This window comes from Ctenopharyngodon idella, chromosome 10 (genome assembly GCF_019924925.1).
Source record: "Ctenopharyngodon idella isolate HZGC_01 chromosome 10, HZGC01, whole genome shotgun sequence".
Taxonomy (NCBI): Eukaryota; Metazoa; Chordata; class Actinopteri; order Cypriniformes; family Xenocyprididae; genus Ctenopharyngodon; species Ctenopharyngodon idella.
The window spans coordinates 48,101,190-48,129,048 of NC_067229.1; the positions used below are offsets into that span (position 1 = coordinate 48,101,190).

Genomic DNA, 27,859 nt, shown 5'->3' on the forward strand with positions numbered 1-27,859 from the left:
TGCGTATTTACATACATGAAGCGTATTGTATGTTTTATACACAGCGAAAATAGCCTGTATTTGACCGAAATCCCACAATCGTCAGAAAGCTGACTATCTAGATAGCGCGGAGAATGTTTGGTTGTCAATGAATGGGACGATAATTATCATTTTGGCTTTGAGGTTTTACAAATAAATAGGCAAGAATAAATTTAGGTGTCCTCCATGATTCCCGTTATTTTCGAGAACAAAGCACATGCGACGAGCTCGTAGTCACGACTTCAGAATTGGGAAGTAGGACATTTCCGAAAGCACGTGATTTACGAGTCAGGGGCGTGTCAGTGAGAATTACATTAACAAAATAAGCTGTCTACTCTGCACAAATATAATAGCGTTGTAATACGACAATATAACACTTAACGATAAAGTTTATAGCGGCTTTATAAATTAATTTTAAAACACACACAGCTGATGCACATTCTTTGTTCTTAATTTTTTTGGAAGTAGAGTTTAAAAACCTTGCTGCCTTTTTTTATGTAGTTAATTTAGAGAAGTGACTTGACTTGACGCACCTGACGTAAATAAACACGACCTCCCAACTCGTAAATACGAACTTCCCAGGAGGACTTGAATGCAGGGTTGTCACAGTCATGGAAAACCTGGAAGTATCAGGTAATTTTAAAACTGTTTTTTAGGTTTGGGAAATCATGGAAATCTGCAAGATGAATATATGTTTCTGTTCTGATAAATAAGTATTTATTATGCTTGAATATTTGGTTAAACTTTTACGTTAAGTAACATTAGTTAATGCATAAAATAACAAAAAACAATACATTTGTTGTTGCAGTATTTATTAATTTTTGTTAATGTTAGTTAATAAAAATACAGTTGTTCATTGGAAGTTCATGTCAAGTCAGATAATGTTAACAGATACAACTTTTGATTTTAATAATGTATTAGTAAATGTCAATTGTTTTTTTTTTCATTGATAGTTCATGTTAACAAAAGGAAACTTATTGTGAAGTGTTTCCAAATATCCTAATCCAGTCCCAATCGTTAGTCTAAAAGTGTTAGGACCTTAAATGCTGCATTTTACTTCTGTTTCAGTAATTTTTGGCCACAGAATCGGATTTTTCCTTGTTTTCATCAGTGTGTTTGTTCCTGACAGCAGCACTAGATGGCACTGTTCCGCTTTGTCAAAGAAACAGGTAACGATTTCTCATGGAGACCAGAGGGACCTACAAAATAAGTCTTATGGCTCTCCATTTATTATCCTTTTATTAGTTTAATTTCTTCACTCATACCTATCAATAAATGGCCACTTATATTTCACCATAAAACCTTTTAGTACCCTAATGGTTGTATCGTTCCATAGTGGTTTGTGGGACACAGTCTAGTTTGTAGTATACGGTTTTTATTTCTACAATTTCGTAATCACTATTCATTAAAAAGCTTTTGTTGTAAAGATAAATAATTTGGCCCATGCTGCAGCAATGAATTCTAAAAATACATCACAATCACCGGTTACTTACAGGAAATTAACCCTGAAGACACATTCATTATCTCTGGCTGCCATTCGTCACAGCTTGAAAATGAAGCCTGTTTCATGCATCTGCTAATTTACTAATTAACTGATGCATATTTACTACATTATCTGTGCATAAAGGAAAATAGCTATTTGAAGGATTTGGGAATGACTGAATGTTTACGCTGAAGCGTTTGGGATTTATTTTTATTTCATATTTAATTTAGTTGAGGCATTTTTCTTAAGCTTCATATTTTTATTTACATGCTTTAATAATATGTACATTTGAGAGTAGAGAAATTCATTCCAGTGTAAATAAAAAAACCAACAGATTATGTACAGAATTAATATAAATGGAGTAAATCTAGTTTTGATATTTTAATCAGCTGTTATTGATACATATACCTATAAAACTAGATCTCCTATTTGTGAGAGACAAGTATAAGACATAATAGTGTTGTTTCTTTTTATTATTATTAATCTATTATATATTAATACATCTCTTTTAGACTTCCTTAAGCGAACCCCGCCCCTTTTGCGTCAGACCCCGCCCTTGCCCACGAAACCCCGCCCCCTGCGCATGTGTGCCTGTGTCGGCATTGGTGAGAAATCAGCGCTGGAACAGATGAGGGAATGTCAAACTTGTTGCCGATGCCCGCGGCTCAACACATCCGACACAAGGATAAATGAGAAAATCCTCCTGGAGCCAGAACCATTTGACGGAACAGCGCGTAACGTACGGACAATATTAAAGAAAATGGCGATTAATTTTTGTGCTGAATGCATTTCATACTGTGACAACAAAAGGGATCCTGGGCTCTCCAGTTTATAAACGCGCGCGCACCCACAGCGGCGCATCGAGTCTCCTCACAGGAGTGAACGCGCGCGCGAAGTTCTCCTCAGAGGACCGCCGATTTAATGCATCCATTTACTCGTTTTAAATTCATGTAAGTGTTTTTAATACAGAATAATTCGTCGGGATCGCTCGCGTTGCATTGGAGATGTGAACATGGGACATGTGCTACGCGCGCTGGTTTGCACTCCTCTGGATATGTGTTGAACGACTTGGGGACGTTACGCATCGAATAATGATGTAAACGAGGAGTTTTTTAAGATGCGCGTTTTCCAGGATCGTTGCATTAAGGATATACACAGAGCAGTCCGCGTTTTTACGCCTGTGCTGGAATTGAGGTACGTCCAATTGTCATCTGATCTCTTACTTTCGCATCATTTAATATTTATCAAAACGCACATGCATGTGAAACGAAAACTTTATATATGTATTTTTTAAATGATTAATTGTGTTGTTGAAATTATGTAATTATTTGGAGTATTAAATTGATTTTCTGAGAGACTAAAGAAAAAAATGTTTGAAAATACAAAAAAAAAAAAATGGATTGTTTGATTTAATTTTATCTCCTTTTTTATTTTATTTGCAGTGACAAACAAACAAAAGGAATTTAATCCTCGTAGACTGAAAATGAACTCTAATTATAACAGTGCCGGATTTCATATGAAAGGGCCGTCAGTAGCTGTGGAGCCGATGATGGGTCCCCTAAACGAGTCCCCCATGCAGGGACTCAACTTTGTCTCAAATAGAGACCAGTATGGATTCCAGACTCATGGCCATGGGGATATGCTCGCTATGGGAGTTCAGCCACAACATCAAATACACATGCAAGGACCGTTCAACCATCAACCTCCTAACCACGAGCAGCATTCACATCTGTACCAGGATAGCGTCCCCTCTTGCCTTCATGGGGACAGACACATGGGTTTCAACAGCACCAACGCAGGCCACCCGCATATGTTTGAAGGAGGATTCGGTCAGCAGCTCGCAGAGGCGCAATCACGAGAATGTATCTCACAGCAGCAACATCAACAGAGAATGGCCGCGATGCCTGAGTTTCAACCACACGGCCATCCGAATGGTAACAATGCCGTTCCGGCTCCGTGTCTTCCCCTAGACCAGTCACCAAACCGTGCCGCTTCGTTCCACGGCCTGCCGTCCTCGTCCCCTGAAACCCACAGACTTGAACATTACAGGCTTTTCCCACAGGGCAGGATGGGGGGATCAGAGCACTGTTTTCCCTGTGATCCTCTGACGGGGAATTTCGATATGACGGGATTCTCCACCGCGGACAATTCAGAGCACAAACTGCCCTATTGTGAAACGGGGAACCAAGTGGCCGGGGGTCATTTTCCCACTTGCAATCGAAGCGGTTCCCGAGGGCCCATGATGGGCGGCTCGAAAGTCGACCAGCAGCTACCTCAGCAAAACGTGTTTTCGGACCGATTCGGGAACAGAGGGAAAATGGATCCGGGGGTTAACGCTAGACACCACCTCATGGCGCAGCAAAGACCGGGACCTGTCGCCAGGCAGAACCCTGGTTCCCCTGCCCTTCCACGGTTTTATCACACTCCGGACTATGTAGCAAACAATGCGGACCCAATGGTCCACGTTCAGCACGGGCACCTGGATCGCCCCGTCCATAGACTGAACAATCATAACATGCATCCCTTCGGGGAGCCGGTTTTTGATGTCCCCCAGCTAGCCCCTCAGCCCCCACATCACCCTCACCTCAGCTCACTGCCTTATTTGAATATGGCGAAAAGGCCACGGTTTGATCTCCCAAATGGCTCTGCGGGAGAGAGCTGCAGCCCCCTAAGCAACAGCTTACATAATCGGCCCAATCTTGAGAACCACCTCTCCCCCTCAGCTTTCCCCTCTCCCATGGGGGACTTCACCTCTCATGTGACGGATGGGTTTCCATCAGGCCCCCTTCCCTTGAGCTCCGGCCCACAGCAGCAACAACAGCAGCAGCAGCAGCGGCGGCAGAACGCAGCGATGATGATCAAACAAATGGCATCGAGGAGCCAGCAGCAGAGAATGAGGCAACCCGACCTGCAACAGTTAAGTCTCCACGGGGACGTCACATCAAACGGCATGGTCTGCCGAGGCCCTCTGGGTAGTGTGTCTCAGTCCAATTTCGAGAAGAAGCATAATTTTCATGGAAACTTTGACAGCCCCCACCTACCTCAAGAAAACTCATGGTTTCCTGAGCCGCAGCAGCATTGTAGAGAAACAAACACGCATGCCTTGGAGCAAGCAGAGAATGGACACAACATTATTTTTAGACAAGGCGTCACAAGCATGGACATGCAGTCTTTGAATTCTCCGGGAGCGCATCATCCGTTCGAAAATAATGTCAGCAATCCTCTGCAGATGCAGTCTCCTGATGAGAGCAACATGCAGTCGGGCGCACCCACGGACAGGAGGCCGGCTGAATTTGGAGGAATGGCGATGAGGCGGCAACACAGCTTCCCTCCTGGAGGGCCGAGTCAACAGGGAGCCCCCCAGAGCAATCCTCCAGGATTTAGCTCCTCTCCAGGGAACTATCCCGCCCATCCCGAGTACCTCTCCAGCCAGCACCTGTCAGTCAATAAGCTTGGGGCCCTCTCTTTGGGGAATTTGAACAAAGCCAGTACAAAAGACAGTGTGTTTGGCCAAAGCTGTCTGGCAGCTCTTTCCACGGCCTGCCAGAATATGATCGCCAGCCTTGGGGCCCCAAACCTCAATGTGACTTTTAATAAGAAAAGTCAAAATGAGGCCAAACGCAAAGCAGGTCAGGTTGAGCAGGACATAAATAGCAGTGGCAGTAGCGGCCCAGGGGCAGAGTATTTCCAGAGCAATGCTTCTCAGAATAGTCAAACGCCTTGCTCTGGGAATAACAACAATACGACGACAGGTCAAAGTGGTACGGGCCAGATGGCGAAAAGGGAAGCGAGCACCCTCTCCCCAAACGACAACATGGAGTCTGGATGTGAGGGGAAAATGGCAACAGGCAAGGGGAGGGGGAAGAAGAGACGAGACAGTGGGCACATCAGTCCCGGAAACTTCTCCCCTCCATGCGGCGGCGGTAACCCCGTCGTCAGTCCAAGTCAGCAGGGCTCCGCTTTGGGCATGGGCATGGAGAGCCGAGGGAAGACCCCAGAGAGGTCGCTGGTCTCCCCTTCCTTCGGGAAGCCCGACCTCGCCACCTCAATGGACAGTGGAATTCAAAGCGTGGGCAAGTCGGACGGTGTTTCGCCGTGCATGGATTATTTAGACGAAGCCAGCCCCAACTACAACGCTGAGGACCCGAGGCCTTGCAGAGCTGGCGTAAAGTGTAATTCTGAAAACAGGGCCGGCTACAGTGACGCTCCGTGCATGGAACAGGTGCGGACGCCATTGAGCAACACGGGCCAGGACGAGGTTCATCCTCTGGAGATTTTGCAGGCTCAGATCCAGCTGCAAAGGCAGCAGTTCAGCATCTCCGAGGACCAGCCGATGGGAGGGAAAACGGGCAAAAAGGCCGACTGCCAGGCCGGTCTGAACGGAGAATGCGCCCTGGCCAGTTCTAGCCCGGTCACAGGCAAGGGCTCTGTGAATACCATTGACCTTGACTCTCTCATGACAGAGCAGCATGCCACCTGGTATGTCCCTGGCAACAAGGCTCTGATAGAGGACCCCGGTAATGACAAGTGCCTGGGATTCTGGGATCGAGCACGGGGCCAGAGTGACAACAAAGAAGGTAAACTTCATTGACTTGCAGTGAGAGCATGATGAATTGGTGTTTTTATGGACTGTTGAGTTTACTTTGATGGCTTAATGGTTGAATAATGAACAACCCAAGGTAGCTTAACCTCAGGCACAGGGACCCATTTACAACTAATCTGTCACCCAGAAGTGAGCTTTAATTAGCACACTTTAAAACACTCAGTCTTGAGCTGACAGAAAACAGGATGCAAAATAATAATTAACCCACTGACAGCAGAGAAAGTTTGTTTGGCTCTGTTAGGCTACAAAAAGTCACAATTATATAATACACACACACACACACACACATATATATATATATATATATATATATATATATATATATATATGTGTGTGTGTGTAAAATACCTCAGCTATCATTACTGTTATAGCCATAATGATTAATTGTAGTATTAATATTTATGATATTATTGAACATTTTACACAAGACATGCAAGTGACTGCAATTTATTCAATGCTAACCCCTACATTTTGGGAGTTTAACAGTTTGTAAACTATATGTTTTGACTCTTAGATTTTTATCTAACACAGACAGGATCTGTAATTAAGATTTTAATGAGATTTAAGCATATTCAGATCTTAACTACGGATCCTTTTTGTGTTTTAAATGTAAGTACAAATAAACTGGAATCAAAACTTTCAGTAACTCATTTTAAATGGTGGTGCAGTTTAATCCTGAAAACAGTGCTGCATTTAGAAAATATGTCTCCAGTGTTTAATATGTTCCTGGTTAGCGTAACTGTTTTTACCCCAGGCTTTCTTATCAAATTATTTACTGGAAACTTTACACGGCTGTGTTCAGATGTATTGTCAACGGTATAAAATATCAGTCAAGAGCATCGTAGGTCACGCAGCTCCAGTTCCTTGAATTTCTCATTGAATGCCACAGCAAAGGCATGGGTGTTATTGTGTTATTTTGGAAACAAACATTGTCTAAGGAGGTTAGTGCAGCCAAGTTTGCGATTAATTTGACTACAGGCATGTTAGAGCTCGCAGTGGCGTTATTAACCCCTTGAGGCCTGATAACAGCGCGTGTGAGGTTTAAACGCAGGCGTCAGGCGCAAGGCCAAGATTCAGTGTGGTTTTACCTCAGAGTTCTCTTTCCTGTCACTTCACGCTTCTTGATTGGTCCCTTCGGTCCTGTAATTGCGCGCCATCAGATATGTCATAATCAGACGTGTGGCATCATATTCATGAGGGGATGTGTTTTATTTTCTGGATAGTTTAGAGGAGGGTCAAAATTATTTTCTTTACAGGAATATCTCAAGCTCTTGTAACTTAAAACTTCCAAAAGCTTTGACACAGCCAGTTGCACGGTATTCCCTTCACAACAAACACACCAGAGACCACAAATCTGTTTTTCGCATTTATCTCTATTTCCATCTTTTGCACCGGGTATTGAGTTCCTTGTTTTATTTAATTTTTTAAATGACATTTTTCTGAATGCAGTAGCTTTCTCTCTGTGCACATTTGACTTTTTGCAGCAGTTTTGATCACTTAAGCTGTTTGTATTTTTTTATCTGCTTTTTATTTTTTATTAAATGTGTGTGTGTGTGTGTGTGTGTGTGTATATATATATATACACACACACACACACACACACAGTACATATACTTTTTGTGATGTTATACATACAGATATATATATGTATATATATATGTATGTATGTGTGTATATATATATATATATATGTATATATTATTATATATTTATATACATACAAACACGTTATATACATATTATATATACATACATATATAATATAAATATAACAAACCATAACAAAAAAGTACATATATACACGCAAACATACATATACATATATTAAATATATATACTGTGTGTTTATTTATTTATATATATATATATATATATATATGTGTGTGTGTGTGTGTGTGTGTGTATATATATATATACATATATATATATATATATAATAACAATAAAAAGTAAATAACAAAATACAAAGCTCAAGTGATCAAAACCAAATATATATACTTTTTTGTGCTTTTTTTTTTTTTTTTTTTAATTTTTTTTAATTCCATCATATTTACCAGCTAAATGGTAATATGATATAGATATTTAGATATTTTATTGCATTAAATGTTGCAATAATTTTCAGGATCATGATTTAGATGCATCTTGACCAAATGTAGAACATATGCAAGTTGCAAAAAGCATGTTATCAGAACGCAATCCGATCAGAAAGTCCTAGCTATCTCCAACTCTGAGCGTTTTTTTTTTTTCTCTATTTTGCCTAATAAATGGAGAAGGTTGTCAGATGCAATTTCTCAGACGGGGCTGTCGGATATTCTGACAGCTTTGTGGCTCTGAGAATAAACACTAAAGGCCAGAACAGACAGAAAACAAAGGAGAAGATGCAGTGGTCTCCTGGGAAAACGACTCAAAACAACACTCTAGAACACAGGTATAGGGATGCGTTTTGTGAGGAAGGGACGTCAGTGATGTGAAGAGAAAAGAGGGCTTGATATCTATGTGGAAAATATCAGCAAACAGTGTACACTCCAAACGCTGTGTAACTTGCGGATCCTTTGCAAAAATGAGCTTCCATGTCTTTGAACGTTTTCCCTGTTTGTCAGAAAAGCGAGATATCTCAAAACATATTTGTAAGCAGTGTACACTCTGTGCAAGTTGCATATCCTAAAATAACCATCCATAGCTTTGAAGTGACGTTTCCTCATTTATCATAAACACTCGGTTGTTTTCATCTATTGTAATTGTGGTCGTTGTTTGCATACAGTATGAGCTCTTTATAATTAAATTTAATATCTCCAGTTTGCATGATCGATAGCAGTTTGAGTGATACATATGCAGATGCACACCTTTTTGTTGGGAGTGTTTGTTTGCCGAGCAGAATTAATTAGTGTCTTCTTGTGTCCGTGTGATACACTGCATTTTTCCGTGAGGAATGTCAGGGTGGAAACGGGAAAAAAAAAGCATGATCTTGTCTTGGCATGTATTGAATTCCGCTTTAGCATTTTGTCAAGGGACAGGTCTGTATCGTCAGAGATGCAGCACTTTGATTTGTGCATCATCTCTCCGTGCTAAACATTAAGAAGCAGTTGACCTAAAAATATAAGTTCTGTCATTGTTTACTCACCCACCCCATATTAATAATATTGCACTTTTTAAAAAAAAAAATGCAGGGTTAAAAACAACCCAAGTTGGGTTAAATATGGACAAACCCAGCGACTGGGTTGTTTTAACCCAGCAGTTGGGTTAAATGTTTTCCCAACCTGCTGGGTAGTTTTATTGAACCCAACTATTGTTTAAAAATGACTGTATTTCTTGCTTAAAATGAACCCAAAGTATTTTGGAAATTAACTTTAATTAATATGTTTAATAAATGAACATTTATTAATAAGTTTAATGTATAATAATTAAACAATAAACATTTATTAAATTGCTTATTAATAAATGTTCACCTTTTGATTATTATTGTTGCCTGTAGAAATTATGTGTCTGATTTTCAATTTCCAACCTATTTTGGGTTCATTTTAATGTTTGTTTTATCGTAAATTTAAAAAAAAAAATAGTTGAGTTAAATAAAACTGCCTAGCAGGTTGGGTCAAACATTTAACCCAACTGCTGGGTCAAAACAACCCAGTCGCTGGGTTTGTCCATATTTAACCCAACTTGGGTTGTTTTTAACCCAGCATTTTTTCTTTTAGTGTATTGTGTGAAGCACAAAAGGAGACATTAGGCAGAATGTCCAAGCTGCTCTTTTTCATAAAACAAAAATGATTTTCTTTTTAACACCGCCAAATTCCGACATAAAAGTGCGATAATCTATCAATGAAAATTCCCATCAAAACTCTATATTACAATACTCATCTGCTAAATGCAACTATGAAGATCTTATAAACATTAACATCATGATTTTCTGTGAAGCTGCTCTGAAACAGTGTGTATTGTGAAAGCGCTATACAAATAAATTTAATTTGTAGTCACATTTTTAAAACGTTTTTTAATTGAACACGAGTGCTGTGTCGCTACGTTTTTTGTGTTTAACATGAACATTATTCGACCATGATTAAGTTTTCACAATACATATTGTTTCAAAGCAGCTTTACAGAAAATGTTGTTTCAGTGCTACAATTAATACAAGTTTGAATGACTTGAAGTGAGTAAATTTTGGCTAAAATATGCGTTTAAGAACTGCAGTGCTTTTGTGGCTGTTTTGAAATGCCCCGAGCCGTTACGGATAGATCATCCCTCAAGCCCAGAGCCAAGATGTAAATTTTCCGTGTCACCTCATATGTTGTTGTAGTCATACGTGTCTCTAAGATCATTAATGTTTCTTCTTAGCCACCCCACCCACAGAAACATAAACCAATGAGTCTTTCCCCCCTCATTTGTAAGTGACCAGAGCCTGCCTGTGAACGGCATATGGAGCAGAAGGGTGTTGCTTTTCCATGCGTACGCTTTAGTGCATGTGTTGCGCTGGCCAAGAGAACACGTCTAAGAGCCAGACAGAGCAGTCAGCCATCCAGACAGCAGACTGGGCCCCACAGCTGGCCCGCTTTCCCGGCCCTTCCCCTCTTCCAGCTTTAGGCCCGGCGCTCATGAAGGCGATCCCTGTCCGCGGCGCGGCGGCGGGGAAGGAGGGGGGGGGCGGGGAATACGGCCCCAGGGCTCTGATGTGAAACTCCTTTAGTGCTTTGGGCCCTCGAAAACTGTGAAAAGCTCTTTCATATCCCTTGGCCTGGGTCCCGCACTCTCTTTAGAATATTTTAGAATAATTTCATTCTAATTTGTCAATGGAAATTCAAACCATATAACAGCATATAAAAACAGGTTCTAGAGGGACTAGTTTATGTAAAAGAGCGCGCCAGTGCCAAGCTATTTCCACGCTCTTGTGTTGGGGAGGCACCCACTGCGTCCCCTGCAGTTCTGCTGGCTGCTGTTGAGAGACTTGCAATATAAGCGCTTAACAATGATATGGACACAATCCCGGCGTTTGAGTAATGAAGTCTGCACTGTCGGGATGATTTGCAAGATGGAGTTTAAAGGAACAGTTCATGCAAAAATGAGCGCTCTGTCATAATTTACTTGGCCTTCTGTGGAGTACAAAAGAGAGTTTGAAGAGGATCCTGGCTGCTCTTTTCCAACTGTGAGCAGGCTCTTGGAATATAAGTGATATTTATTTAATACAAGTTACATCAAATTATGAGGAAAATATTTGGTTTTTTTTTTTAAAAATATGAGGGAACAAAACACTATACTTGGTTTAAGGTATTTATCTGACAATTTTTTGGCAAAAAGGCAAACTACAGCTACATATGGAAGCTTGTTTGCGCCACTAAATAAAAAAAAAAAAGGTAATTGTGACTTTTATCTCACAATTCAGACTTTTTTTCTCACAATTATGAGTTATAAAGTCAGAATTGCGATTTAGTCGTAATTCTCATCTTTCTTGCAATTGCGAGTTTATATCTCACAATTCCGACTTCATAACACGCAATTCTGACTTTATAACTCACAATTTTGACTTTATATCACGCAATTCTGACTTTATAACTCGCAATTCGGACTTCATAACACGCAATTCTGACTTCATAACATGCAATTCTGATTTTATAACTCACAATTTTGACTTTATATCACGCAATTCTGACTTTATAACTCGCAATTCAGACTTTATATCACGCAATTCTGACTTTATAACTCACAATTCGGACTTTATATCTCGCAATTCTGACTTTATATCTCACAATTCAGACTTTATAACTCGCAATTCAGACTTTATATCACGCAATTCTGACTTTATAACTCACAATTTGGACTTTACATCTCGCAATTCGGACTTTATATCACACAATTCGGACTTTATATCTCGCAATTCGGACTTTATAACTCGCAATTCAGACTTTATATCACACAATTCAGACTTTATAACTCGCAATTCAGACTTTATAACTCGCAATTCGGACTTTATATCACGCAATTCAGACTTTATATCACGCAATTCTGACTTTATAACTCACAATTTGGACTTTACATCTCGCAATTCGGACTTTATATCACACAATTCGGACTTTATATCTCGCAATTCGGACTTTATAACTCGCAATTCAGACTTTATATCACGCAATTCAGACTTTATAACTCGCAATTCAGACTTTATAACTCGCAATTCGGACTTTATATCACGCAATTCAGACTTTATAACTCACAATTCTGACTTTATATCACGCAATTCAGACTATATAACTCGCAATTCAGACTTTATAACTCGCAATTCAGACTTTATAACTCGCAATTCAGACTTTATATCACGCAATTCGGACTTTATATCTCGCAATTCAGACTTTATATCACGCAATTCAGACTTTATAACTCACAATTTTGACTTTATATCACGCAATTCTGACTTTATAACTCGCAATTCAGACTTTATATCACGCAATTCAGACTTTATATCACACAATTCGGACTTTATAACTCACAATTCTGACTTTATATCACGCAATTCAGACTTTATAACTCGCAATTCTGACTTTATATCAAGCAATTCAGACTTTATAACTCGCAATTCTGACTATATAACACAATTCGGACTTTATAACTCACAATTCTGAGAAAAAAAGTCAGAATTGTGAGATAAAAAGTCACAATTACCTTTTATTTTTTATTTCATGGCGGAAACAAGCTTCCATAGCTACAGGCTTTAGTTTACTATGCAAAAAAAAAAAAAAAAACAATGCACAGAAAAACAAAGAACTCCCAGGAAAAAGCTCACATTAGCTATGTTTCTATCCAACGTTGTGAATTTAACTTGTGTGCAAAATTGGAATATTGCATAAACATTTGTGAATAAAGCAGCGTTTACATCCAGTGAGCCGAAGAGAACAAAATCGTCACTTCCTGATAAACTGGTGCTAAATATCACTAAGAAAAATGGAAGTTTCTGCAGTAGAAGAAGACTGTATATAATAATTTCGTATATAATAAATAACTCGCACCTCAGAGCACACAGATGAAACGTCTGATTGGTCCACTTATGCCATTCCATCGCAAAGTCACATGACTTTTTTGATGCGCATCGAGGAATTCGCTAAATTTGTTTCCATCGTAGTTTATGCGCATGTTTTCTTATCGGATAAAACGTTTCTCCGACTCAATTGAGCACATAAATTTTTTTATGCACATTTTTTTAATTTATTCAAATTTATTTGGCGTTTCCATCTGTCAGTTTTTGATGCGATATCCCAAAATATGCATAACAATAGGTGGATGGAAACATAGCTGTTGACTACAATGTCAGTTATTAATATTTTGCACGTTCAAATTTCTATGTATGACAGCCTGGCCAAAAAATTATTTGTCATGTTTCATTGCGTTATTATCACAAATAAAACAATTGACTCCAAGAACAACTACGCAATATGCTTACAAAATCTTTAATAATATTTGAATAAAGGGTAAAGATGGCAGTTTTCTTAGGCCAGACATCACTTTGGGCCTCTATTGAATACTGTGTTTTCCAGAAAATAAGTTTCCTTGTAGCTGAATGAAAAATATATGTATGAAAAAAGCAAATTCATTCTGTAAATGCCAAGTCTAATCCAATTTATTGAAAGCGAAACTGAAACTACCAGCATGTGCTATTCAGATAAACTTCGGCACAAATGTGCACATTAATTACATTAAATAAGCACTTTGTAAGTCGCAGACTTCTATAAAACAACTTATATTCCAGAAGTATAGTGTGCAAATAATTATAGAGCTATCATTATATGGAAAAGACAGGCCAGAATATGAGGGTCAGTAAATAATGACAGAATTTGTACTAATCCTAAACTACTCCTTTAAGTCGCTGAAATGTTTCAACCTTACGTATGTTTAATTCCAAACATCAGTGATGTGATTTTAACGAGTTTTTCCCTTGTGTCTCCTCACAGGACATGGGTAGGAGCGCTCCTCTGATGGCTCTCCATAGCGTATTACTGAAAAAAAAAGGTAAGGCAATAAAATCTATCGGATATATCAATCACTCTGGTTTTAGAAGTAAAAATGGACTTACTTTCTAGACAGACCTTCCATGAGCTCTGAGATTAAGTGATTTTTGCTTGTGTGATTTCAAATTCATGTGTTTACTAGCCAAATTCTCTGTTAAGAACTAAGAGAACGATCCACCAATCAGAGAATGTGCTGTTACCATGGAAACAGAATTTGCTCCAAAAAAGCTCATCAGTCACCGCCCACTCCCATGAAGCATTGCGAATGATGTAATCGAGTCCGCCTAATTACACTCTCAAACTACTTGGAATATTTTGCAATAAACATAAAATATATTGATTAAAATATATTTACAATCATATATGTTGTGCATAATATATGATTCATTGTTACTTAACATATACTATTGTATTTTTTATTAATATTTTGAACTAGTTTTTATTTATATATTTTGTTTTTTTTGTTGTTTGTTTTTGTGATTTTTATTAAATATATTTATTTTTTTTATTTCAGTTTTAGTTTTATTTTAGTACATCAAGTTAAACGAAATGATTATGAGAAATGTTTCCTTACCAACTTTATATTTTATTTTAGGTAAACAATTTTTTATATATAGTTTTAGTTTTATGTAACTAATAACCCTGATATGATTATAAAATATTTTGATTTTATACTGATTAATAAGTTATTTTAAGTCAATAGTTTTATATTGTACAAACTACTGTTGAAATATTTTGCAATAAACATAAAATATATTGATTATAATAAATTTACAATCATATGTTGTGCATAATATATTTTATAATATTACTTAAGAGATACTATTATAGTTTTTATTAATATTTTGAATTATCAAAGGTAAATAATAACCCTGATATGATTATAATGATTATAAAATATTTTGATTTTATACTAATAATAAGTTATTTTAAGTCAATAGTTTTATATTGTACAAACTACTATTGAAATATTTTGCAATAAACATAAAATATATTTATTATAATATATTTACAATCATATATGTTGTAATAATGTTACTTAAGATATACTATTATAGTTTTTATTAATATTTTGAGTTAGTTTTTATTTATATATTTTTTGTATTTTAATGTTAGTTTTATGTGTTAATGTATTTATTTTTTTTAGTTATGTGTGTTTTTTTTTAAATGTATCTATCTATTTTTTTTTTTTTTTTTTTTCAGTTTTAGGTTTATTTTAGTACATCAAGTTAAACTAAATGATAAAGAAATGTTTCCTTACCAATTTTAGATTTAAATTTTTTAAGTAAACATTTTTTTTTTCTATATATATATATAGTTTTAGGTAACTATCAACCTTGATATGATTATAATGGTTCTAAAATATTTAGATTTTATACTAATAATAAACGATTTGAAGTCAATGGATGTTTTCATCATTCACAATGCATTCTGGGATATTTTATTGCGTTCAATCGGAGTTTGTGGCTCATCTCAGATCTTGTTGGTTTGGTTCAAGGCTTAAACTCTTTTTTTTTTTTTTTTTTTTTTTTTTTTTTTACGCGAAAAATACTTAAGGCGCGAAGGCCGCTCTATGATCTGTTCCGACTTGCTTAATTTCCATGGAACGAGCCGCAGACGTCGTGCCATCTGTCTCCCGCCGTTTGAGCGCGACGGCTCCCGTTGCTTTTCCCGCGAGCCGTCCGCAGCGATTCCATGGCGACGGGATGACTGACATGTGTCGCATCTCTCCACAGGTGCTGCACGATCTCGCGGTGAGGGTGGGGGTGGGACCTGGAGGAAGCCACCCGCGGTGTCCGGAAACCTCGGGACGCGGGGATGGGGGTGGGATGGAGGGGCCCCTGCTGTTCCTCTCACTTCCAGATGCGACTTAAACTCATCCAGAACAACTCGAACCACTTTGGGACCTCGCTGGCTGCTTTCCGTAACTGTAAGGATGATGGCTGGCTTGGTGTTTTCCAGCAGTAATTGGATACTTTTTTTTTACTAGCCCCAGAGAAGCCGCAAAGCTCTCCGGGTGTCCGTAGAGCAAGTCTTCTGGCCAACAACATCTTTTTAGATTGACTGGAGAGAGGAGAGACAATGGGATACAGGAAATACACAAGCACACCAGACTGGAATTTTGGGACAGCGAGGCTCAATTGCTTTTAGTGTATTTTTATCTTCTAAAGCCGTTTTTGCTGGGATTACCTCAATTTTTTTTTTTTTTTTTTAAAGACTTGCAAGTGAGGGTTTAACTAGTTAGTACAAGAGCGTGCCGCTCTCTATAAATATTTATTATCCCTGTTTGTTCAACAAAGCTCCTTTATTGGTGAACTTTAATCCATCTTTTTCGGTTATGTTATCTTGTTTTTTCCCGCCCGTTTAGAACTCCGTTCCAGAATTCCTTCACACGAGTTCTAAAGCTTCCCATTCTCCGAGGTCTTCAGCACCAGGCTCCGAGTCTGTGGTGGGTCAACCTTTTGACTTTGAAAGGCCAGTGGGGGTTCTGTCCTCTCCCTACTGTTTTTGGAAATTTGATATTCACCCTGAGAACATCCCTTTGTGACCTGCCTGGCCGGCATCGGAATGCCATTGTTTCAAGTCGAAACTCTCCTTTGCTTGGGTTTTCCCTCTTTACCAAGCCTCCATTGAGAGCCTGAGCTTCCCTCTGCCTTTAAACCAACTGATGGTGAATATGTTTAGTCGGAATTGGCAGGCTATTCAAGCGAGGACAATGGTTGGAGACAAAAGACTTTCCTTTTAAGAAAATAGGTTTTCTTCTGGAGAGAAAAAGGTCTTTAACCAATTTTTGGGTCTTCGGCACCTCTCTGTTTCCTTGTTCTACCTCCTTTCTCCGTTTTTCTTTCATTATTGTGATATACACGAAGCTTAAAGTGAAGTTATTTGTGCCCGCAGAGTTTTTTGTAAATAACCTGTATATTATGAATCACTTATTAACAATAAATATGTTGTAAATTATGCCTTTTTCAGAATATTCTGTCCTGAAACCTCAGCTGTCATCTCATTAAATATTTTTCCTATGAATTGTGGCCTTCTTCCCATGAGAGAAGCTAAATTAGCACGCTCTCTGTAGCGAAGGCTACCGCTTGAAGTTCCTAAATGGCGACGAGGGTTGTTTTAAAAGCGGTTTCTGTATGATTAGATCCATTTTTGTTTGATTAGGGGGCACCGGGTTTGAGATATGCCTGAGAAATGCCGTCTTTATGTTTACCCTGAACTAATCTTAAACAGTGGGAAAATAGTTTCAACCGAGAGAGAGAGAGGGAGAGAGAGGGAGAAGTCAAACGAGGAGACTGTTTGTGAAATGCTCGGCTACAAATCTCCAGTGGTTTGGACGGGCTTCGAGACTGCTGCGTTTGGGTGGTGAAGTCTCCAGAGTATCGATCGTGATTACTCCGGTATTCTTTACGTAAATCATTGTATATTGATAGTGGAACTTGTTCAAGGACGTGAAGTGAAATTTCCAGCATACAGTGCAATAGTTCTTGTGTTTGCAAATCAACCGAGGGCCGTTTCCAAACCTCGCATTTCCTAGAAGAATGTATAATGTGCGTGTGTACGCACTCAACACTTGATGATTACACTTAAACAGATGTTATAGTTCAGTGCTCCTCAACTGGAGATATATGCAGAATATGCAAAATGATTAACATGACATGGAATAAAGAATTTTGTAAATGCATAAACATCAGCTGTAATGTGAGCTACAAGCCAAATATTTTTTGTATAATATAGTATAATATGTTATATAGTATAATATATAATTCACAATATGGATTTGACAGCACACATATATACACACACACACACACACACACACACATATATTATATAAACAAACTTTTGTTAGATGCGATTAATTGCGATGAATAAATTTGACAGCGCTATATATATATATATATATATATATATATATATATATATATATATATATATATATATATGATTGTGTGTGTATATATATGTATGTGTATATATATATATATATATATAAAGTACTATCAATATATACATATACATACACATATATACACACAATCATATATATATATATATATATATATGTGCTGTCAAATCGATTAATCGCATCTAACATAAAAGTTTGTTTATATAATATGTGTGTGTGTTTGTGTATGTATTTATATATGTACACATTATATAAACACTTTTATGTTAGATGCGATTAATTGATTTGACAGCACTAATTTATATATATATATATGTGTTGAAGTGCTGTCGAAGTGCTATATATATATAAGTGCTATAAACTGATTGAGATTAATCGCATCTAACATTTGTTTATATATGTGTGTGTGTATATATATATTATATTTATATATATGTGTTTGTGTGTGTATGTGTATATACATATACACACATTTATATATATGTACACATATATAAACACTTTTATGTTACAGTAGATGCGATTTAATCGATTTGACAGCACTAATTTATATATATATATATATTGGTTGCATGCATGAATTTAAATGATAAAAGATAAGGTGTTTTTTCTCTCTTTTACAAGTTCATAATCTTATTAATTTTATTATCCTAACTATGCATCACATTATATAATTAGTTGCATTTTATTATCAGCATTTAGCATTGCTGTTAATGATCAGACCTGCAACAGATTTTTTTTTTTTTGTAACCCACCAGTTGTAAGTTATTGACTTGTTTTTTAAACTAGAAATGCGGGAAATAGCACAACAAAAATGCAACAAAAACTTGTGCATTAAACCAGATAAATGCAAGCTAAGTTTCAGTTGCAATGTCACAGCGTTGCATCATCAGTCGTGTGTTTTGTGCCCTTTACACGTCTTTGATATTTGCGTCTCTGTTCCAGTGCATCGGAGAAGGAGTCAATACCACGGCGATTCTGATTCCCAGGAGTGACGCACCGTCTCAGAGACGGAATCTCTAACAGGAAACGCAGTCTGAAAAATGTCCTAGTGCAGTTAGGCCGAAGGTGCATTTTCTTTGGCTGGCGCCAGACATTCTTGCTCTTGTTTTTCCAATTTACTGGAGCTACAGTGAGACAGTTTTCCCATTTGGAGATGACTGCAAACCTCTGCTTTTACTATTGTTGATTATCATTATGAGAGCTGCTTTTAGTAGAAACTCATTTGGATTTGGTGTTGCATGAAAAAACGTTTGTCGATTTAAATCACAGACGAGACAAGTTTATAAATGCTTAAATTAGATCAGCACATTTTTAGAGTTGGGTTTAATCGATCACGTTTTAATTAATCCGCCCTCCTGATGTCATTACGTCTCACTTAAGCTTATTAAAAACTGATTTGATTTGTTCTGCATCCAACATTAAGCCGTTTCGCCCTTCCAGGCAAGATTGCGCTCGAGCTCTTCAAACCCGCGATGCATGTTTGTTTAAGACGCCAATCGCTTTGCCGTTCCCCAGCGCGTGCGTTGGCCGGAGCGAGACCACATGGTTTAGTCCTCACATACATGTTAATATGCAACACAAGTGGCTCTAAAATTGCAGGCCTTTGAGAGCTTTGACAGTCTGTGCATTCATTCAGTCCCAAAGCAGGTTTTCCTATTCATCTCCTCTCACAGAGGAACACCATGGTGGGACTGCTGGAGAACGGGAGAGAAAGTGGAGGAGGAGGAGGGGTATCTAAGCCCAGCTTGGCTTCAAGAATGGGATTCAGCAATTGGTGTGCAAATGGCAGTGTCTCCCACAGTCCAGCGATCCCCAAGGAGCCCAACAGTGGAGGGCCACTGGCTTGGGTCTCTTGTCTGTCCTCTGAATTTTTCATAGGTCAGCCTTCACAATGCACACTTAAATAGCTGGGCAGAGCCGATGGAAATCAGCATAGAGAGAGAAAGAGGGGGAAAATCCACCCCCCACCCCTTGAACAATGGGAATAAACAAAGATTTTGCTATCTTTTTAAGGAGAGCTCATCCAAAAGCAAGCTGCTTGAAAAGAGAGAGACGTTTCTCTGTTTCTTTTTTTCTTCTTCTTCTTCAGGAGAGCATGAGGAAAGGGGGATGGAGAGGATCTCTTGTGCTTGGGAATGCTTCGCAATCCTTATATTTTTCTTTCGGTCCCCATTAGGGTGGATGCGTAAACCTGGGTCGCCTGAAACTTCCTTTTGTTTGCGCTCTATGGGCCGAGGAACCCGGTGGCATTGGCTGCTTGGATTCACTTAACGCTTCTATTATCTCTAATGGTTTTGGATGGGTTGTAAAGACTTCCATGTGCCTTATCTGGTTGGGTGGTGGGGGACGCAATTGACTGATTGTTATATGGAGCCTTCATTGAGAAAGTAAAAGCGCTAAATGTCATTGAAGACATTTACTAACATTTGCATTTGCATTAAATATGTGCATGTGAAGTGTGCCGCTGATTTATTTGGCAGGTCGTAGATCATTCTGACCAGCGGCCCTCCACTGGTTTTGCTTCAGGATCCTGGTTTGTGACTCAATATGGGAACAGAGTTATTTATTGTGAAATGTTTTCTTTGGGAAAAAAAAAAAAATGCAAGCAAATCAATACCCGGAGTTCCCTATCCGTTAGCATTCCCATTCATCAGCTCGGCTGGAAGCACACTGCATGCATCTTTTGCACATTGTTTTAGTCAATCACCTAAGCCATACGTGTCATGTGACTAATTACCTTGCATTTATTACGTCCTGACAGTGCTGATTGACTGATGGTACCACGAGACCTTCATTAGCGACTATTGAGCTGTGACGTCAATTTCACACTTTTAACAGGAACTGGTAAAACATCTGCTATGATGAAATGCTTACATTCACATTTATGGCATTTACTTTTATCCAGAGTGCATTTTATCAGTTGCACATTCATTTAGCAGATGTTTTTATCCATTTTATCGCCTTCTATTGCATTCGAAGTATACATTTGATAAGTTGATGCATTGCAGTCCCTAAAAGACTGAATCTATTGTTTAAACAACAAGAACTACATTTATACATATTTGCAATTTTATTATTTTACTATTTATATTTTATGTTGCTTGAAAAACAAATAGAATGCACTTGTCACTTTGGATAAATTCAAATGCATAAATATGTAATATAATGAAGTCAGCAGCCAATAAAAATTACACTCTAAAAAATGCTGGGTTAAAAAACCCAAGTTGGATTGAAAATGGACAAACCTAGCGGTTGGGTTGTTTTAACCCAGTGATTGGGGTTGTTTTAAACCAGCAATTGGAGTTGTTTTATCCCAGGGATTGAGTTGTTTTGACCCAGCGATTGGGTTGTTTTAACCCAGCAATTGGGTTGTTTTAACCCAGCGATTGGGGTTGTTTTATCCCAGTGATTGGGGTTGTTTTGACCCAGCGATTGGGTTGTTTTATCCCAGCGATTGGGGTTGTTTTAACCCAGCGATTGGGGTTGTTTTAACCCAGCGATTGGCTTGTTTTAACCCAGCGATTGGATTGTTTTATTCCAGGGATTGAGTTGTTTAAATCCAGCGATTGGGTTGTTTTATCCCAGCGATTGGGGATGTTTTAACCCAGCGATTGGGTTGTTTTATCTCAGCGGTTGAGTTGTTTTAACCCAGCGGTTGGGTTAAATGTTTGCCCAACCTGCTGGGTAGTTTTATTTAACTCAAATATTGATTAAAAATTACTGTAGTGCTTGCTTAAAATGAACCCAAAGTGTGTTGGAAATTAACATTTATTAATATGTGTAATAAATGAACATTTATTGATAAGTTTAACGAATAATAATTAAACAATAAACGTTTATTAAATTGCTCATTAATAAATGTTCACCTTTTGATTATTGTTGCCTCTGGTAATTATGTGTCTGATTTTTAATTTTCAGCATATTTTGGGTTCATTTTAAGCCATATAGTCATTTTTAAACAATAGTTGGGTTAAATAAAACTACCCAGCAGGTTGGGCAAACATTTAACCCAATCACTGGGTTTGTCCATTTTCAACCCAGCATTTTTTAGAGTGTATGTTTACTGCATATTTTCTTTTATCCAGCAAATTTTTGTTATGCAACCTGTTCGTGTTGGCATTCATCTAATTTGACTTGCTTCTACCAAGTTACAGATGATTCCAATCTTTGATGTCAACAACAAAAGATCAACAGAAATCATTTTCTTTTAGCTGATAAGCCTAATTTTTATGCATTTGCATTTGGCAGATGCTTGTATCAAAAGCGACTTACACTGAAGGTGTATTTCTATATTTTTTGCATTATTTGCATTGAATACCGTTTCACTTTTTGTGACCCTTTCCAAACAGACCTGCGAGGTATTTTTGGGTCATGACCCACCAGTTGAGGACCGCTCATGATCCAGACCATATGGATATGGATTTGGTGGACCCCCATCCCCCCACAAGCTTGACTTGTGGCTCTTGGTCGGTTGCCGTATGTATGACTCAACATGGCTTGGGATTCAGGGGTGGAAACATCAATACAGCTTTTTCTTTTCGCCTCTTTTCTCTCTTTTTCACTCCCTTTCCCTCCAATTCCTCAAAGCCCCCCACCTTTAGCTGCTGGCTGACCTCTCCTTGTCTTAGAGAGAAGGCCTCAGCATGTCAGGAGCTGGGGGGAGATGGGGGTCTGTGATGGACTGAAAAAAGCAGCTGTGCTGCTGTGCTGACGGCCCACTGAGCGTCTCTCCCCCCGTCACACCGAGCGAAGGCCTCCTGCCGTTTTCCTCTGCCAGGCAGCTGCAAACTCCTCCAGCAGCCCCTCGCTGTAACCTGAGCCGCACTTCAGCTCCCTGAGCTTTGATTAGTGCAGGAAAATTTCAGCTCCTTTTAGAGGAAATCTGTGCTATCAATGCCTCAACACCTCCGACTTGTAGTCGATACCTTTAGTAAGGGGTGAAATATAGCATAAAATGAGTTATTTCGGCTCAAAAATCATTACAGTATACCTGTGATTGTGTATCAGTTGTTTTTGTGCATTGCTATGCAGTTGCTTACTGATACTGTAGAGCCTATCCTCACGTCTATATAATATTTTGGCTATTTTATTGTCCGCCAGGTGAAAGCCTGATCACTTTAATCACTAACAATAACTAGCAATAGTTATGAAGTTACTACGAACCATTAAAACAGCCTGAATTTTGTCCAATGAACTAAATATGAATGATGCATTTATTAGTTAGTTGGGTAACGCTTTACAGTAAGTTCCATTTGTTAACATTAGTTTGCATGATTTAAAGGGGTTCTTGATTATGATTTCACTTTTTTAACTTTAGTTAGTGTGTAATGTTGTTGTTTGAGAATAAACGTCTGCAAAGTTGCGACACTCAAAGTTCAATGCAAAGGGAGATATTTTCTTTTACAGAAATTGCATTCTAAGGACTACAACAAACGGCTGGTAGGGACTACAACAAGCTTCTTCCTGGGTTAGTGACATCACTGGATCTGGATTTGCACAAACAATTAACATGACGGCACATGCTAGTTGATGAGTTGAATCAACTCCACAGCAACTACATAAATGTATCCACTGCCCATTCAGAAACGTCCAGTTTCATTCTAAAAGTTGTAACTTCTTCCTGAGTCTCTCCATCAGTGTCGACTCCGGTTTGAACAATGTAAGGCTGAACACCGTTACTAACAATCCTCATTTTGGCTGCGTGAGATTCTCCAGCTTTGTTGTTGTTGAGCAACCGAAGGGCGAGCTGTTAAAGCTCCGCCTTCTTCTGGGAAGGGGGCTGGGAGCAGCAACTCATTTGCATTTAAAGGGACACACAAAAACGGCATGTTTTTGCTCACACTCAAATAGGGGCAAATTTGACAAGCTATAATAAATGATCTCTGGGGTATTTTGAGCTGAAACTTCACAGACACATTCTGGGGACACCAGAGACTTATATTACATCTTGTAAAAGGGCATTATAGGTGCCCTTTAAACATTTTAGGCTTTATTATGCTACATTTTCTCATGACCTCAATATGTTGCATTTTTAATTCAACAAGTAGCATCTCGTCATCATTTCACGTTACTGACAATCGTAATTTTGGCTGCGTGAGAATCTCCAGCTTTGTTGTTGTTTTCCCTCTTGGTCTTGGATGCCTGAAATTGCTGCCTGGAGGTGTTGCAAATATGGCCGCCGCGTGAACAGACTTTCCTTGAAAGGGACTTTGGTATGATTTTTACCACAGTTAAAAGGCAGGATTTCGTTGTTTTAGGGTTTATTGCTTTGGTAAGGATTAAATGCACAATAACTGTAAAATCAACTAATGAAATTGGGTTGTTTCTACAGGTGTGTGCTGGATTCTATAACTAACAGTGCTGCGACTGAGCAACTTTCCTTTGCTTTAGACTCCGTTTTAAGGATAAATGCAAAATTCAAGTCGACATCTGTACTCACTGGTTTTCTGTTTATGACTCTGAAGTCTCTGGCTGATTGAAACTTGTAGCCAGCGCTACAAAGAGATCCAGCAAAATGCAAACAGTCCATTTGCCTGGCTCTCAGATAAACCCCAGCAGAGAGGTGCTTGATGATTAATTAATCAGCGAACTGGCAGTCTTGACTGAATAATTCATCCCGTGCCCTGTCTGTAATTTCTGCATCTCCATATTAGATTCCGGATCTAACGGCTCCGCGGCGAGGTTACCTGCTCCGTGGCCCCTGTCATTCACATGCTTAATGAGATGACAGGCTCAAAAGTATCTGATTCGCTTTCTAAAATAATTAACCCAAACCTTTACAAATTGGCTCAGCTGACGCAATGCCTGACACAACAAACGCGCATGGTGAAAATGCTCTTAATTACTACTAATTATCCATCTCAGCTAATTAATGGCTACCCCGCTGGGTCACTCATTAGAGTCTGTGCATTTTGCATTGACTCAAGGCTTTACATTACAATAGAGTCGCTTTCCAGGTCCACGCTGGCCCGCTGTTGAAGCTTTACTCTACTGGTTGACTTTCGGCAGGTAGGTTACTTGATAAGGAGGCTTGAAGGCTGAAACGGGAGCCGTTATGGAGCGAGAAAGCCAATCCGCTGCTGGGGGGAAGTGAGCTGAAGGAAAGCGAGTGGCACTAGGCGTATCAGATCAAAGGAAATGATATTGGAACATGCATGGGTTTATACCACCTGACATGCAGGGGTTATTCATATGCCAGGGCTAAACTGTTGCATCTTCCCTGCAGGAAAAAAAGCTGGTGAGGCTGGTTAACCATCCATCATAGTCTTGTTGGTTAAGCTAGTTAAGAAGCCTGGTGAGGTCACCAGCACTAAAAAAAATAATTATAAATGCAAGGTTTTTTTAGGGGTTCAAGCGAGTAGCGCCGTAAACCCTATTGTAATTGTTAAATTTTCCAAGGATCAGCATTCTCCCCTAAAAGTGATCAGGCAGACTAAACCTTAAGTTGTTGAGACTTGAAACTTTGAGGGCTGGTAGTACTCACACCGTCTACAACGCCACCAAGGCTCGCCCCGATCGGCCTGACGGGGGCGCTACAGCGGTCAAAAGTATGAAATCGCTTATAATTCCTAAACCGCTAGGCGTAGGATCAAGTGTCTTATATCGTTGTCCTCAAGACGGACAAACTGCATGCCTTGGAATCACTTGGAGGCGACTGGCCACTTGGTGGCACTATAACAGCAAAAAAAACCATGAAAATGGCTCCACCGTTAGTTCGATTGACTTGAAAATTTGCATGATTGTGCCATGATTGTCTGTGAGGACATTGACGTATCTCAAAAAACATGTCTGCCATCGGCCAATGAAGTTTGAGCAGCTATCAGACAAAGTTAACGGAGGCCGATCGGATGGCCACCTCTGTCCATCGAATGGTTCATTAAATATTGGAGATTATTTCAAAAAACCAACTTTGGCGAATTAGTCCTTGGTTTTTAGCTCAACCTCGATAACTGTTAAAAAGCTTTATAAACCATATATTTCCTATGGTAGATTGGCTGTATTTGTTATAAATGGTCTATTCCATCTATGATCGAGATGGTTACAGGCTTGCTAATTAAAACATAATACCTTTTTACGCATATGCTTAAAGGCCTTAAGGCACTTGAACCCCAATAATTGCTGCCTGCCGAATAGCAAAAATTTTAAATAGTGCTTTACATAGTTAATTTTTGGCTATTTGATAATGCTAAAAGTAAAAAAAACAACAACAAAAAACAATGCTAAATGCATTAAAAATGATATATATATATATATATATAATGTGATTTTTTATTATTTTGAAGAAAATCAATACTTTTATTCAGCAAAGATGCATTAAATTGACCAAAATCGACAGTAAAGACATTTATAATGTTACAAAAGATATCTATCTATCTATATTATTCAGCCACTGCTTGAAGCCTAATATAAAAATCAAGGACGTGAAGCAAAACCAGTTGAGATTTACTTAACACAAGTCTTTTCAGCGCAGTTTATTTCAAGGGACTCGACACGGGGCCACTTGGCATCCTATCAAGCCTAAGAGCTTAAAAGGGATCATATTGTGGCGAGTTGGTGGTCGGATCAGCGTTGGATTTCCTCTCTTTCTCTTCCAATGAGAGCGTTTGTGTTTGCAGTGTATGTGCTCTTGACGTAGCTCATGTAATTAGACTATTAGCGGCGCTCGTGTTTCAGGGTCACGGCTCCATCGTCTTGTCTGCCGTTGGCTGAAGTCCAGTGAGACAGGAAGCACCTTGATGTATGTGTTGTCCCATCATTTAGCAATCCGTTTAACCACAGACAGAGCTAAATCCACTGGCACCGACGTGGCGTGTTGACAGCGACGACGCTCAACTGTTGTACTCTGTGAATCCAAACAACCTGTGCCACTTTTGTTTTGTTTTCACCTCGGATCACTCTAAAATAATTCAGGCACAACAATATACCACGTTCTTGAGATTAACTCGTTTAAAATAGCTAAACAATTATGTTACAGTATTCAGCCACTGCTTGATGTCAAATATATAAAATGAGGGTTGAGAAGTGAAACCAGTTGAGAATCACTGAACACAAATTGACAGGGCCTAAAATTAACACTCGCCAAGCGCAAAATGTGAGTAAAAAACGGCGTTGTTGAGTATTTTGAATTGAAAACATGCTGTTATTTGATTAATATATGATTAATGTCATTCATAACTGAATGTGATGAGATAAGAAACGTTTTGCGTATTTGACATATTAGACATACAAATAAGAGTGAATATATTTAAAAAATATATTATTTGCAAATAGTTTAAATTGATTGGCTAATAAGTACAGTAGACCTGGAACCTTTACCGTTCTTATTTCTTTTTCGTTATTCCCTTAAATCCCTTTTAGTCTTTTTAGTATTTCATTCCTTTTAATAATAAATTTGATTATTACTGAGTTTACTTGTCTTTAAAAATGTTTTAAATTTATATTAGTTTTAGTAACATTACAGTTTTCACTGTTATCTAAAATTTTGGTGTCATAACTTTCATGGCCATTGACGAGTGTGGCAAAAATTAGGATTTATGCAAATTGATGACCTGCTATGTTTTTCTTTTAAAGCATAGCATCTAAAGCAGTGGTTCTCAACTGGTGAGTTTTTTGTTTTGCTTGATGTATGTGTTGTCCCATCATTTAGCAATCCGTTTAACCTCAGACAGCGCTAAATCCACTGGCACCGACGCGGCGTGTTGACAGCGACGACGCTCATCTGTTGCATTCTGTGAAACCAAACAACACTTTTCACCTCTCGCCCGTGGATGGCACTTTTTTGTTTCCCCCTCCAGATCTCAGGGAAACAATTCAAGCGCCCACAATATACCACGTTCTTGAGATTACCTCGTCTAAAATAG

General features: G+C 38.6%; 1 protein-coding gene across 1 annotated transcript; it reads left to right on the forward strand.

Annotated features, from left to right (window-relative positions):
* The first annotated feature begins 181 nt into the window (after positions 1-181).
* On the forward strand, positions 182-17,047 carry mn1a (meningioma 1a). The gene is made up of 6 exons (XM_051909038.1): positions 182-651; positions 1,087-1,187; positions 2,014-2,695; positions 2,944-6,078; positions 14,030-14,087; positions 15,823-17,047. The coding sequence occupies exons 4-5, from the start codon at positions 2,985-2,987 to the stop codon at positions 14,038-14,040; spliced, it is 3,105 nt and encodes a 1,034-aa protein (XP_051764998.1). The 5' UTR covers positions 182-651; positions 1,087-1,187; positions 2,014-2,695; positions 2,944-2,984; the 3' UTR covers positions 14,041-14,087; positions 15,823-17,047.
* Positions 17,048-27,859: the final 10,812 nt, after the last annotated feature.